Raw genomic sequence first — 13313 nt, 5'->3', positions numbered from 1 at the left:
TAGGAAATGCCTTAAATACAGTCAGAGATCATAGATCAAGGAGGATAATTCCATACTGTCATGAAATGAAACTTAAGTAAAATGTATCATTAGGCTTAAGAAGTTATAATACAGGGCTCCAGAGATGGCTCAGTGGTTTAGAGCAGTTGTTTTTCAGAGGACCTAGGTTCAATTCCCAGCATCCACACGATGGCTCACCATTATCCCTACTTCCAATTCCAGGGAATCTGATGCCCTCTCCTGACCTCTGTTCCTGACCTCTGTGGGTAGCAAGCACACAAATGGTGCACAGACATGCATGCAGGAAAAGCCCACAAATGGTGCACAGACAGACATGCATGCAAGAAGAAACCCTCTTTCATATAAAATAAAGAACACCGATTCTGGAGGCAGACTACAACGCCCACTTCTCAGTCTAGCTGTGAAAGCTTGAGAAAACGACTTAGTTGTCTCGTGCCCCCTTTTGCTCTAGTGATGTTGAAAGGATAACACACCATGCCAGTGCCGATCAGAGCTGGCTGACAGTAATCAAGAATGGTACAGTATCTGGAGGAGAGTGCACTATTAACAGTGACTACCTCAAAGGACTTCAGTTAGATGGAGTGTTTACTTTCTTTCATGATGAAAAAACCGATAAAAATGTATTATGGCAGCTTCATATATTTTGTAGTACATTTAACTTCCAAGTAATTCCCACTACAGGCAGAGAATCTTTTAGAAATTCTTTAACACTCTAGAATTCAGAGACACTGGGGTTTACTCAAAGCTTTCAAGACTTTAAAAAGGAAGTAAGATTAGCCATCCAGTACTAAAGGAACAGCCCTAGATCTATGCTCCTGTACCCTCTGGTCAGAACCCTTCGAAGGGCTGCTTTCTCTCTGCCCTTGAGTAAGCGCCGAGAGAAATACTCAAGGCCTTAGTGTCACCCAAATGGAAATGTGACCAGGGAGCAGTCACAACCACCCTTTTCCTTTCCGTGCATAAAAACCGCCAATCTGCTCCTGCCACCGTCCCTGCCATCTACTCTCAAGTCTCCTGCGCGCGGCCTCTTTTCCCTCGGGAAACGCTTCGACCCGAGTAAACCCCTCTGCTGTACGGCCTTGCTCACCACTTTATCACAGCATGGAAAAGTAACCAAGGATGGGGAAAGAGAGCCGCAGAAAGTATGCCCGTTTTCACGCTGTCCCCTGTGCTGTGTAAGCAAGTCCTGACTGAGACACAAGAAAGCTCATCTGCTAGCACCCTGACAGCAGGCGGATGCTTGTAAGCAGACAAACCAAGTGGATTACAATCCCGGACCCAAGTGGCCCTGACGCTGCCATGTCTTCACAAAGTGTACTGCTCAAAAAGCAAGTGCGCACGTTCTTTTCATTCGTCCTTACAATGCCACAAGTACAAGTACAAACACGGTTGACTGATAGTCAGTCTCCGTAACCCGGAAGTTCATTTATTCTCTTGTTGCCAAGATATTGAAATCTACAGCAAAACAAGTTTACTATCATGAAAACGGTTTAAAAGATTCTTGTACTTATGCTTTTAAACATGTATGGGAAGTATGAGTCTGTGTGGGTATGTGCACGTGAAGACAATTGCTCACAGAGGCCAAATATGATTTCAAACTCTTGACAAAACATGAATCTGAAGGAATACCTTACCTGTTCCAACTGAGTGGCAAATGCTATGGTCACTGACAAAATAAAGGGGTCAGTACAATACTCTGCTGGTCCAATCTGATGGTAGCCTCCCTCCTCATTCAACACTGCAACAATGTCCTTCGGGTCGACTCCATGCAGGCTAGCAGGAACTTAACAGACAAAAAGATAAAATTATATTAGAAGTTAACTCCCCATGGACTATTTTATTTTATTACTTTTAGATAGGATTTTGTTATACAGCCCAGTTTGGTTCAAAGTTGACTGTTACCCAATCTGGCCTGGAGCATACTAAGTGGCCTACGGCAGGCTTGAATTCACAATCATTCCATCTCAACCTCTTGTGTGCTAGGGTCACAGGCCCACCTCACGATGCCTGGCCAATTATAAACACTTAAAAGCTTGTTATATTTCATTAACATGGACACGGTATCTCAAAAGGCTTCCTTTAATTTCTTCTAGGAAGCTTTAACTTTATTTTTCTGTATATAAAAACAGTATTTTGAAGTAAAGTATTTTTTAAATCACTTAATAGACCACACAGAAAAAGAATGTAACAGACATGTTTCTGTATGTATCTATGCACTCTGGAGTGAAGAATATGCTAGACGTGGCTAGAGAGAGAGGTAAACAGAGACCAGGGACCATAAGGCAGGTTTCAGATAGAGAGCAGTATGTAACAGAGGCAGGAGCAAGGGCAAGTTAACAAAGTCAGAGAATTGAAGGCTGAGAAAGCCTCCCTCCCGGAGCAGTCTTATAATCCCAGATAAGGAGGGAGCTAAAGGACTCCATGTCCAAGGCCTGCCTGCCTGAGCCATAGGGCTAGTTTAAAGCCAGCGTGGGCAACTAAGACACTGTCTTCAAACAAACAATTACAAAACACGGGCTGATGACACAGCTCACCAGCAGGAACCTACCTAGCATGTTCAGAGCCCACAATTAAATACAGAGACAAAGAGCTGAGACAGGAGTGACAGACCGCTGAGTAAGGACTGACTGCAGAAGAACTGTGGCTGGGGACACAGGACAGACCTGAGCACACTGAGAGTCTCAGATAATTTTTATGGTCTCTGTTTTTTAAGAGTTTGGAAAAATCATCAAAAACTTTTGAGAAGAGACCAACATAGTCAAATGAGCATCAGTGCGAAAAGATTAGATGGGGCTGAGAGGTTTTCAAACTGAGTAAAGGAGGAAAAGAACAGGACATACACAAACTAAAACTAGATAAAAGTGTGGGTGGAAATGCAGGAAAGTGGCTCACGAGCATAAACTTCAGGTGGGAATGTCTCATGGCTTATGAAAATCTATGTCCTCAGACCATCAGCAAGCATTCCCTCTCCTCTAGGGGTGCACCCCAAAGGAGTGTGTCTACTGTAGCACTGGCTGAGAACAGCCTATGGTTAAGAGCACAGACACTCAGGCCCAATACTGAGATCCCAATACCAGGGTCATTTAGTTGTATCAGAAAACTGTGTATTCTTTTCTTCGGTCTCCACTCTTCCTTCCAAAAGCTTTTATGTGGTTGTTGAAGATCAAATTAAACTCTGAAAGCAAAGCACTTAGCCCTATACTGCACACATTAGGCACTTTAACACAGGCAGCTATTGTGAGATAAGGCCAACAGAGCTCAGGAGTTAAAAACAGTATCTATAATGGGTTTCTCCAACTGAGCACAGTGGCTCACACTACAACCCCACCACTTGGATGTTGAAGCAGAAGAATTGCTGTAAATTTGTGGCCAACCTGGGCTACACAGTGAGTACTACATTGCAAGACTGTCTCAAAACAACCAAAGGAAAACAAACAGAAAGCACAGTCAGGAAGACAACCTGTAAGTTTGGAAATAAAGAAAAATAAGGATAAATCTTATGACAGAAAGGAATTAAAAGTGTCAGTTTGAATACATACTATGCAATATTAAAAACATATGGATAGACATACACAAATAAGTATACGTATGCTATAGTTCACGTGTGTCTCTTCTAAAATTCAGGAACTGAAACTTAATGACAACTGTGATGATGGTATTGATTCAGAGTCGCAGAGGGACAGACTCATTGGTTAAGAACACTGGCTGTTCTTGCAGAGGACCTGGGTTCGGATCCTAGCAGCCACATCATGACTGCCTGTAACGCTACTTCCGGGGGACCCAATGCCCTCTTCCTAACTGAGGACACTGCACACATATACAGGCAGGCAAACACTCACTCACAGAAGAAAAAACAGCAGGTGAGATAGAGAAGTCAGGATAGCGTCTTCAAGAACGGGACTAGCTGTGCTCATAAAGGGGCTTGACGGGGGAGTGTGGTAGGTGTGCTGGTGCATGCCTCTAATTCCAGCCCTCAGGAGGCAAGGGCAGAGGCAAGGACAGGCAGATCGCAGTGGGTTTGAGGCCAGCCTGGTCTACACAGCACGTTCTACCCAGTCAGGGCTGCATGGTGAGATTCAATTACAAATACATAGATAAAATTTAATATAATTTTTAAAATGTACTTAGACTTTGTTAAACTACAGTCAAATAATAAAAATATTACATTTGAGGTCTTTTCTATACTCACCCTGGAAAGAAAATTTTTCTAAGTAATTTTTAAAACACAAAATTCTCTGTCCAAGTATCTACCAAGAAACAAAAGCTTTCCCAGATTCTAAGATTTGTAAATGAGAGCGAACCTCTGTAAACAAGCCTGCACATGTTGCATGTGTTCGCAGATGACGTTTGCCTGGTGCACAGGGCAAATCAGCTTACATTCCTGCACACAGTTCCTGCGACATCGCCCTTCCTAAAGTGCTAGTGCAGAGGAACTGTACAAGAAGGACTAAGAGGAAGATGCACGAACTCCATGTGCCAGTGCATACCTAGAACCCAAACAACGAGAGACAGGCAGGAGGGTGAGGGATAACACCAGCCTGGTCTACTTGAAACCCTGTCTCAAAACAAAACAAAACCCCACAAGACACAGAGGATGACAAACCTTTTCCATCCCGAGGAGGGGCTCCTTTTGCTTTAAAACTATCCACCTGTGCCTTCGTATCTGTTTCCAAAGTGATACTTATCTGTATCTCAGACTTGAACTTGGTGTATTTGTTACTCAGCAACTGGTACCACTTGGGTGCCTAATAAGAAAAAACAGAAAGCATGTGAAACTTACAGGGACTTACACAAGCCTGAAAGAGACACAACAGTAAGGCAGTTAAGGCGAGCCTATTGGCATAGCCTGTAGTCTCAGCTGCTTGGGAGGTAAGGCCTGCAAGCTACAGAACGGGTTTGAGGCCAGCAGGGGTAACTTAGTGTAGCTAGTAACACAGCTCAGTGGTAGGATGGGTGTTGAGTTGTTTTGGGTTTTTTTTGTTTTTGTTTTTGTTTTTTCAAGACAGTGTTTCTCCCCAGTAAAAGTGTTTCTCTGTATAGCCCTGGTTGTCCTGGACCCCTCTCTGTAGACCGGGCTGGTCTCAAACTCACAGACATCTGCTGCCTCTGCCTCCTGAGTGCTGGGATTATAGGCGTGCTCCACACCTGGTGGCGGCTGTTGCTGTTTTGAGGCGTTAAGATGCAGCCCAAAGCCTGAGTCAATGCACATCTCAGTACTTGCACATACAACGAGAGCACTGTGGTTAGGTACTGCTACTCTAAACTGTCTCTAAAAAGCATTTATTTTGGCTGATACAAATTTTTAATCATCAGATTTTAGGGTTATTTTGGAGAAGGTCTTAGTATGTAGTCTACCTGATCTTAAACTTGTCATCCTCCTGCCTCGGTCTCCAAAGTTCTGGAAATTATCCAGTTTCATGGGGAAGGGTAGGGAAGGCAGAATGTCCTGAGCCTGGACTTACTTACTAGACACAGCCAAGTAACACGGTTACAAGGGTACAGAACTAGGAAGCAAGGAGGCCAAGCAGGAAGTTATGATAGCCAAGGTACGAAACAATGGAAGCTTTAATTGGGGCAGCAGGTGCAAAATGCAGAGTAGATCCCAAGGGACAAAATCCTCTGGACTGGATGGCTATGAAGGAGGGCACAGGAGGTCCAGATTAGAACTCGGAAGAACGGAGAGGGATGGATGGTCAGTGAACTGAGGCACTGGAGGAGGACAGCCTCTGAAGAGAAGCTCAGCATGCCCAGGGCCAGTGACTCCCCCCAGGTTTGCACTCCTCGAGAAAGACGATTTATACGAGTAAGTGAAAGGCTGACGTTTTCAAATCCAACTCAAAACTGAAGCTTTCAAATCTCTACCTCACCCGGAGGCCACGATCTGCAACTGGCCCAGTAGTCTGCTGTCTTTTGGTATTTATTTAATCAACTATCTATCGCAATAATTAACAGAACCAAAAGGACAATACCTGCTTTGTTTCTTGAGCGGTTCGTAGGTCCAAAACAATGTAGCCGATGCTTTCCTTGGCAGAAGACAGAGGATCCAAGGCGAAACACTGGAGTTTGATAGGAGTGCGCTGTAACCTGTACAAGGTCGTGTGAGAGCAACAGTCTTTATAATTACACTGTTTATAGGAGTGCGCTGTGACCTGTACAAGGTTGTGTGAGAGCAACAGTCTTTCTAATTACACTGTTTATAGGAGTGTGCTGTAACCTGTACAAGGTCGTGTGAGAGCAACAGTCTTTCTTATTACACTGTTTGATAGGAGTGTGCTGTGACCTGTACAAGGTCGTGTGAGAGCAACAGTCTTTCTAATTACACTGTTTATAGGAGTGGGCTGTAACCTGTACAAGGACGTGTGAGAGCAACAGTCTTTCTTATTACACTGTTTGAAAGGAGTGCGCTGTGACCTCACAAGGACATGTGAGAGCAACAGTGAGTCTTTCTTGTATTATGCTAAGTTTCTAGCAGCCTTAAGAAAACTTTATTACCCAGATAATATGTCTGTTGGGCCAACTATTATCTAATTTGTATTTTCTAAATGACTTTTTAACTGGAAAGAACCTTTATTTTTATCTAGTTTTCTGTATACCAACTAAGTCAATTTTTCCTACACCCCTGTGATGTATTGGCCTTCTGCAAGTAAGAAATTACCATGAATGTTTAAGAATGAAAAAAATTATCTTTCTTATAAAGTACTATCACATATAAAAGATACATATTTGCCTATATAGCTTTTTAAAAGGTAAAAATTAAAATTAAAAAGAGGGTTACATGTCGTAAAATCTAACTACTAAAATTTAGTAATACAATACTTGACAATGTCCTGTGGATGCTTTGGGAATTGGGGAAGCCCTATTCCAGCTCACGCACAGAGCGGAATAGATGTTGCAATCACTTAGCTAATGGGATCACTATTTACCTCCCCTTATTACAAAATTCACTTAGGAATTCTTAGCCTAAATAATCAAAGTAGTTTATCATATGGTGCTAATTACAAGAACTCAGCATAATCAAATATTCCAAATGCTAGTGAGAAGACAAAATTTTAACAGTCACTAAGAATTTGATAGTCCTTCAAGTAAATCCATAGTATAATCCAGCAATAAGAGCAGTAAGAATTCTTGCATTTTGTTAATTTCCTGTTCTGACTTGATTTAGTACTAAGGTTATTATGTGAGGGTTTTGATGGTGGTGGTCACTTTCTTTTCTTTTTTTCTCTAGAGACAGAATGCTATGAACCAGGCCAGCCTTGAACTCTTCTTGCCCCCACCTCCAGAGTATTGGGATTAGAGGCAAAGCGTACTATGCCCAGCTTTTAGAAATATATTTTTAAGCCAGGCAGTGGTGGCACATGCCTTTAATTTGGGAGGCAGAGGCAAGCAGGTGTCTGTGAATTAAAGGCCAGCCTGTTCTAAAAAGCTAGTTTCAGGATAGTCAAGGTTACACAAAGAAACCCTGTCTCAAAAACCAAAACAAAAAACTCCTTAAAAGAAAATACATTTTAGTCATTTAATAAAAGTACTGTTGTTCTTGGCTATTTCTAGCCATAAAGTCATAAATGAAAGTAAGGTGTTATACTTTAAGTGCACTGGAGGGGGGAAGACTCGCCCACTGTGGGCGGCGCCACTCCTCAGGTAGGGTGTCCAGAATTGTTTAAGAGTGGAGAAGATGAGCTGAGTACAAGCAAGTGCAAATTAATGCATTGCTGTCTGCTCTCAGCTGTTGATGTACTGTGACCAGCTGCTTCCAGTTTCTGCAACCCTGACTTCTCTACAGTGGCGTCTGGAGCCTGGGGTTGTGGACTCAATTACCCTCTCTCCTTAAGTTACTTTCATCAGGTGCTTTATCACAAGAAGTGAGACCAAGAGAGACCCTGTCTCACACACACACACAAAGCAAAACACTCAATACGATTAGCACCATAGTCAGTAAGTTATGAAATGTAGCTTAAAAGCTATTAAAAAAAAAAAAGACAAAGATGCTGGGACAGTTGAGAGTAGCCTCACCTGTGCTGATGAAGAACTTTCCTGTCAATTTCCCAGGCTAACTCAGTAGCAAATTCTGGTTGGTCAGTATGAACGACAGGGTCAGTAGCCAGCTGCTCTCCATCAAACTTGGCTTCCACCACAAGCATATGCTTTGGACGTTTGGGGAAGTGGCGACCTGAAGAAAGAATGCATGCACACCCAGAAATCACAAACCCTGTTTTAAATATTGGCGTATGTCCAGGTAGCTGGCTTGCACATGGCATAAACTACCTCACAGATACATCTGCGCTTGCTTTCATAAACTGAGAGCTGTAACTTAGCAATCGTTGCTTCTCTAGCATTGGTGTGCATTAAGAGACACCTGGGCATCCTGCACAAATGTAGAGTCAGGCTGGGTAGGTCTAGGTGGGCCTGAGAGCCTGCAATTCTAACAGGTTCTCAGACCGTGCAGCATGCTTGTGACTCCAAATAAGTACATTAAAAAGAAAAACAAACAATAAAATAAATGGCTTAAAAAAGAATAAAACAGGTTCTTGCCCTAAAAAGAAAACCAAGGGTCCAGCGGAAGGAAAAATTTCACGACTGGAAGAAAGTAAACAGCAAATAAGAATCCCTAGCCATCTTGCACTGAGGGAATTATTTTGGTTTTTTAGTCTGGTGAGGGGGATCACAGGGAGGGGAATGTTAACCACTATTAAATAAATAGCCCCTTTCCATGCTATTCCCCCTGATTAAAGCTACTTGGTTAGGAATTAAACGGGCAGGAAGGATCTGGATTTGATAAGATGGCGGCACACACAGATAACCCCGACACTTGGGAAGTGGAGGCAAAGAGTGAGGATGAGATGGGCCCCAAAACAAACCAAAGCCAAAGCCGGGGCCTCTCTGGCCCCAGCAGACGCAAGCTGAAAAGGAACTGCACTGTTTGGAAGCGATGCAGCAAGACACTCACTGTGCCACCGCTGTGACCTAAAGGCCTTCAGACGTCAACCTGTGACCAACCTAGACTAACCACGCAAGGCAAAGTAAAAATGCAGTGTCCAGGCTGAGAGACAGAATAGTACCAGGACTGCCCCAATGAGGCACCTGAGAGATTGCCCAGGGACGGATTCCACAAAGAACCCAGGGGACACTGTTGCAGCGTCCAGTTCAGCTTCAGAATTTCCACAGTCACAAAATAAATGCTCTGGTTTTGAAAAGAAAAGAAAAAGACCCGACTGCAGTCTTCAGAATGTTAACTAGAGACGAGAGACTGTTAACAGCTTATCTGCTGCTCAATCATGAGGCCCGGAGTTTAGAGTCACAAGCCAGGCTTCCTGTAATCACAGCTCCGATTCCATCAGCTGCAGGACAACGGGATCACTGAGGCTTGAAGCTTCACCGAGAACAGATAGAGCAGTTGAGGTGACCCAAAACTGGCTTCTCGTCCCTAGAGGCATGAATAGGAGTGCACAAACACACAGATACAAATATAAAGAAAGAAACATGAAATCGTCCTTTAAAAACGTCAGCCAGAGGGTCTTATTTAAACTCGGTGCTGGTTAGGTTTTTGCCAACTTGACATAAGCTGGAATCATCTAGGAAGAGGGACCCTCAGTTGAGGAAATGCCTGTCAGACTGGCCTGCAGCTAAGTCTGTGGGACATTTTCTTGACTAACGACAGTTGTGATGTGGGCCCAGCTGCCTCTTGCAGGTGGTCCTGTGTGGTATACAAGGCAGGCTGAGGATGTCATAGTGAGTAAGCATCTTTCTCTGGGACTCTGCTACATACAGTTCCTGCTCTCACTCCTTCAATGATGAACTGGGACTGGAACACGTAAAAAGAGATAAGCCCTTTCCTCCCAGCTGCCCTTGGCCAGTCTTTATCAAGGAAGAGGTAAACAACAGAAGCCTGCTTGCTTTGTTGCAGTTTGGTTTTTGTTTGTTTGTTTGTTTTGCTTTGTTTGGTTCTTTATCCTGAAACCAAGCACACCATGATTTGGACTGATAGAGAAACTCAGTTCTAGAAATTCATTTCTAGAAATGTAACTAAGAAATTTTAAGTAGCTCAATACAACTGGAGTCCTGAGGACATATGAAACCTAAGGGGTGGGAAGGAGTCTTACCACAAGGGGCCATGTGTGCTACTCTAAGAGTACAGACTTTATGGGAACTCTGGAAGATTTTAAGACAAGATCTGTGGATCAGAAGGATCATTGCCAGGTAGTTCAGGAAGGAAAGAAAATGTGTAGAAAACAGACTGAGACCGTCACTACAGGTGAGGTGACGATACGTATGAAGCTGGGCACACAGTGGAGAATCATCTGCGCGTGTGTAGCACCATAATAAAATCAACAATTCTTGGCGATCCTTCAGAAGGTGGTGACGAATCCCAGGTTCTTGGCTTGAATGTAAACACGACCAGAGATGGGGAGAGGGCTGCATGCCGGTTTTAGGTATGTTTGTGGTAGCAACCTAACCGACATCCCCGACTCCACTTTCCTGAATGTGATTCCTAAACCAAACGTGAGTTAAGTTCATTCTTTCAGTTAGGACCACAGCCACAGCCTCAGCCACCAACCCTCCTCCTAGAATGACAACTCTTAACTCTGTGTCTCGGGTCCTCTCATGGTCAGCTCTTTCTGACCACGTAGAACGTACCTACACATTCCCCGCTCTCTACCACAGCCATCTTTCCGCCTCGGTCCACCCACCACATTCATTCCTGGAACCCTGGTTTATCCAATCACCATAACAACGTTCCTCCATCCTTGTCTGCCTGAAGCTTGGGACGCAAGGCACTTCAATCTCTTACCCCTACTCTACTGCCAAAGCCACATTTATGGTCTGCATCGAGTTTTTGTCATAGTGCTGCCCAACGTGTGGCGTCTTGTACACTGATTTGCCCACCCCACATAAACAGACCCCTATATCACGGAAGGCAGGAAATCACAACCTTTTTTTTTCCATAGAGAAGGCCCAATTCTAAATTTAAAAGCCTCTATCAACCAACTAGAATATTATTTCATTCTGGGGAAGGTGTTTATTAGTGAGTTTATTTGTTTTGTTTTGGTTTGGTTTGGTTTGGTTGGTTGGTTGGTTGTGACAGTATACCAGGTTGGCCTCGATCTCTCGTAGATCCGCCTGCCTCGAGTGCTAGGATTAAGGACATGAGCCAGCCACTCCGGCTCAGGCTCCACAATGTTAGCTTCCGGTCAATTTCTTATTCCAAAACTCAGAAACTATTTTTATCCTGTTTTCCCTCCCTCTTCTCAAATAGTACCAGACCTCTCTGTAGCTAAATTCTCACGAGGACTCTGCATACTGATAACCTGCTCCAATTAACTGAACAACTATCAACTCCACTTCCCTGCAATCTGCTAACTACACTGAACAGAAGCAAGGTTTACGGAATGCATCTGAGAGCACGCCTTTCCGCACGCCTTAAGCACTCAGGGCAGCCAGGCCATCTGTCCAGCCTTTTGTCATCTGACCCATTCCTTATTAGCTTTCAAACCCAAACACATGACATCTCCTCAGGAGAACATTCCCCAGGAGAGGATGTCATGCCGGCGTGACACACTCCTCACCACTTTACCCATAGCTTCTAGACCTAGAGCCACCTGCACTTCCGGCACCGCACCTGACATTCGGTAAGTCCCCGATAAGCAAATGTCACTCACTCAACAAACACGTAAGGATCGCTTAATACACCTTAATGACGGTAGTCCCCTGCGTACGCCATCAAGACACATAGAGGGAACAGTCTCCGCAATACGTCTGAGAGGGTGAATTCAAGTCCATGGCAAAGTTCTTACAAATGGCATTAGCGGGGACTGCTGCACAGAACATGCTTTGCAGGCACTTTCAGCTCATATATATATATATATATATATATATATATATATATATATATATATATATATATATATGCCATTGACAGGCCGCTTCTGATGGAGATCTTTTTTTTCTACATTCTCTGGGGCTACGGCTAGTCACGCTAAATATCACTTATCCCTAATAGCACTCACGTTCCCCGGAGAGATGTCTAAATCAATTGCCTAACAGCCCTCGCTCCTTGCAACTGAACGAGTCTTCGGGGACCGCAAAAGCGGGGAATGACAGGGTTCGTGAGGTTAACAAAGCCGCGGTCACACATTACTCGGCTGAGGTCCAGGAATCAAGCAGTTGCAGAAGAAGAAGAAAAAGAGGAGAAAAAAAAAAAGACAACGGAGGCTGCTCACCTTCTAGGATGGACACGACGATGAGCAGCTGGTCCGACTTGAAAACCATGGTCGCGGCGGCGGGGTCTAAAGGGAAGAGACCCCGTGAGGCGCGCAGCCGGACCCCGCAGGCCTCGAAGGCTCCGCAGCGCCCGGCCCCGCTCCCCCGGAGCCGCCGACCAGACCCTAACCCTGCCCCGGCTCGGCGACCGAGCCCCGCACGCCCGCAGCCCCGGCACCTTTTTGCCGCCTGCTTAGCCGCTTTTCAAACGCCCCGGCAGCCACAGCGGACGCCGCCGCGCCCCGCTTCCGCCTAGCAACCGGGCCCGCAGGCCCAGAGCCCGGGGGAGGCTGGAGGACAAAGGGCGATAGAGACCAGGGCAGTCGGAGATAGAACGTCCACCAGCCCGCTAAGCCTCCCGCCCTTTGACGCTCTTTCCCAGAGCCCTAGGGAAACGCTACTGCATTCGCCCGCAGCGCCACCTGCCGGTCTGCTGCGGAAAGGCAGGAGCACCCCCGCCCCTCCCACCCCCACCCCTCCGCTGGCTGCGCAGCCGCACCACAGCCCTAAACGCTTCCTGGTGCCGGAGGAGGGCCGCGTATCTGAGCGTTTTGCTCAGTTTGCATCTGAGAAATGAAACTTTTTTTCGAATGCTAGTTCTCAGGCTCCTGACATCAACAGAACTGAATGCAGTAAGTCACAGGGAAAATAATGACCTGAGTGTGAACTGTGCTTACGCCATCTCTTTAAATATCTGCCCTATGAAAACACGTAGTGTCAATACGGTGGTTACTGTAACTGCTGGCGCTGACGTAATCCCTCCCCGAATAGGCTGTACCTTAGAAATACCTCTCTTAAAAAAAAAAAAAGCCAAAAACATTGTCACGTGGGCGAGGTTATTTAAAGGTGTAGCTTCTATCCAGATATACTAAATTAGCAAAAATCAAGGCCGAAAGTTAAGGCGTGGACACGCCGTGAACACACGTTTCCCCTTCCAATTTCAAACTTGTTTTCAGGAAAGATTAGACGTGTTTTGAAGATTAGCTTACTGCATACTGCTAGGGTTAAAATGGGTAAGAATTTCTCTTGGAAAATCA

At 44.9% G+C, this 13313-nt stretch overlaps 1 protein-coding gene across 3 annotated transcripts in view; it reads right to left on the bottom strand.

Moving 5' to 3' along the window:
* Nucleotides 1-12595, bottom strand: part of Cep120 (centrosomal protein 120) — a 58780-nt gene extending 46185 nt beyond the window's left edge. For 2 of the 3 annotated variants that reach the window (XR_002382529.2, XM_040741810.1), the window contains exons 1-6: nt 12455-12595; nt 12237-12302; nt 8032-8188; nt 5991-6105; nt 4625-4766; nt 1656-1804 (exon numbers count right to left, since the gene is read on the bottom strand). Coding sequence is in view for 2 of the 3 variants with exons in the window: in XM_040741810.1 (XP_040597744.1) it covers nt 1656-1804; nt 4625-4766; nt 5991-6105; nt 8032-8188; nt 12237-12285 (612 nt within the window). In the remaining variant the exon portion in view is untranslated. The remainder of the gene's footprint in view (nt 1-1655; nt 1805-4624; nt 4767-5990; nt 6106-8031; nt 8189-12236; nt 12303-12454) is intronic. The other variant, XM_005069045.4, reaches the window with a different exon arrangement.
* Between the last annotated feature and the right edge of the window lie 718 nt (nt 12596-13313).

This window comes from Mesocricetus auratus, unplaced genomic scaffold, assembly GCF_017639785.1.
Source record: "Mesocricetus auratus isolate SY011 unplaced genomic scaffold, BCM_Maur_2.0 Super-Scaffold_6730, whole genome shotgun sequence".
NCBI classification, from domain to species: domain Eukaryota; kingdom Metazoa; phylum Chordata; class Mammalia; order Rodentia; family Cricetidae; genus Mesocricetus; species Mesocricetus auratus.
The sequence above is the reverse complement of the archived record's forward strand: the minus strand, read 5'-3'. Positions and strand labels throughout refer to the sequence as shown.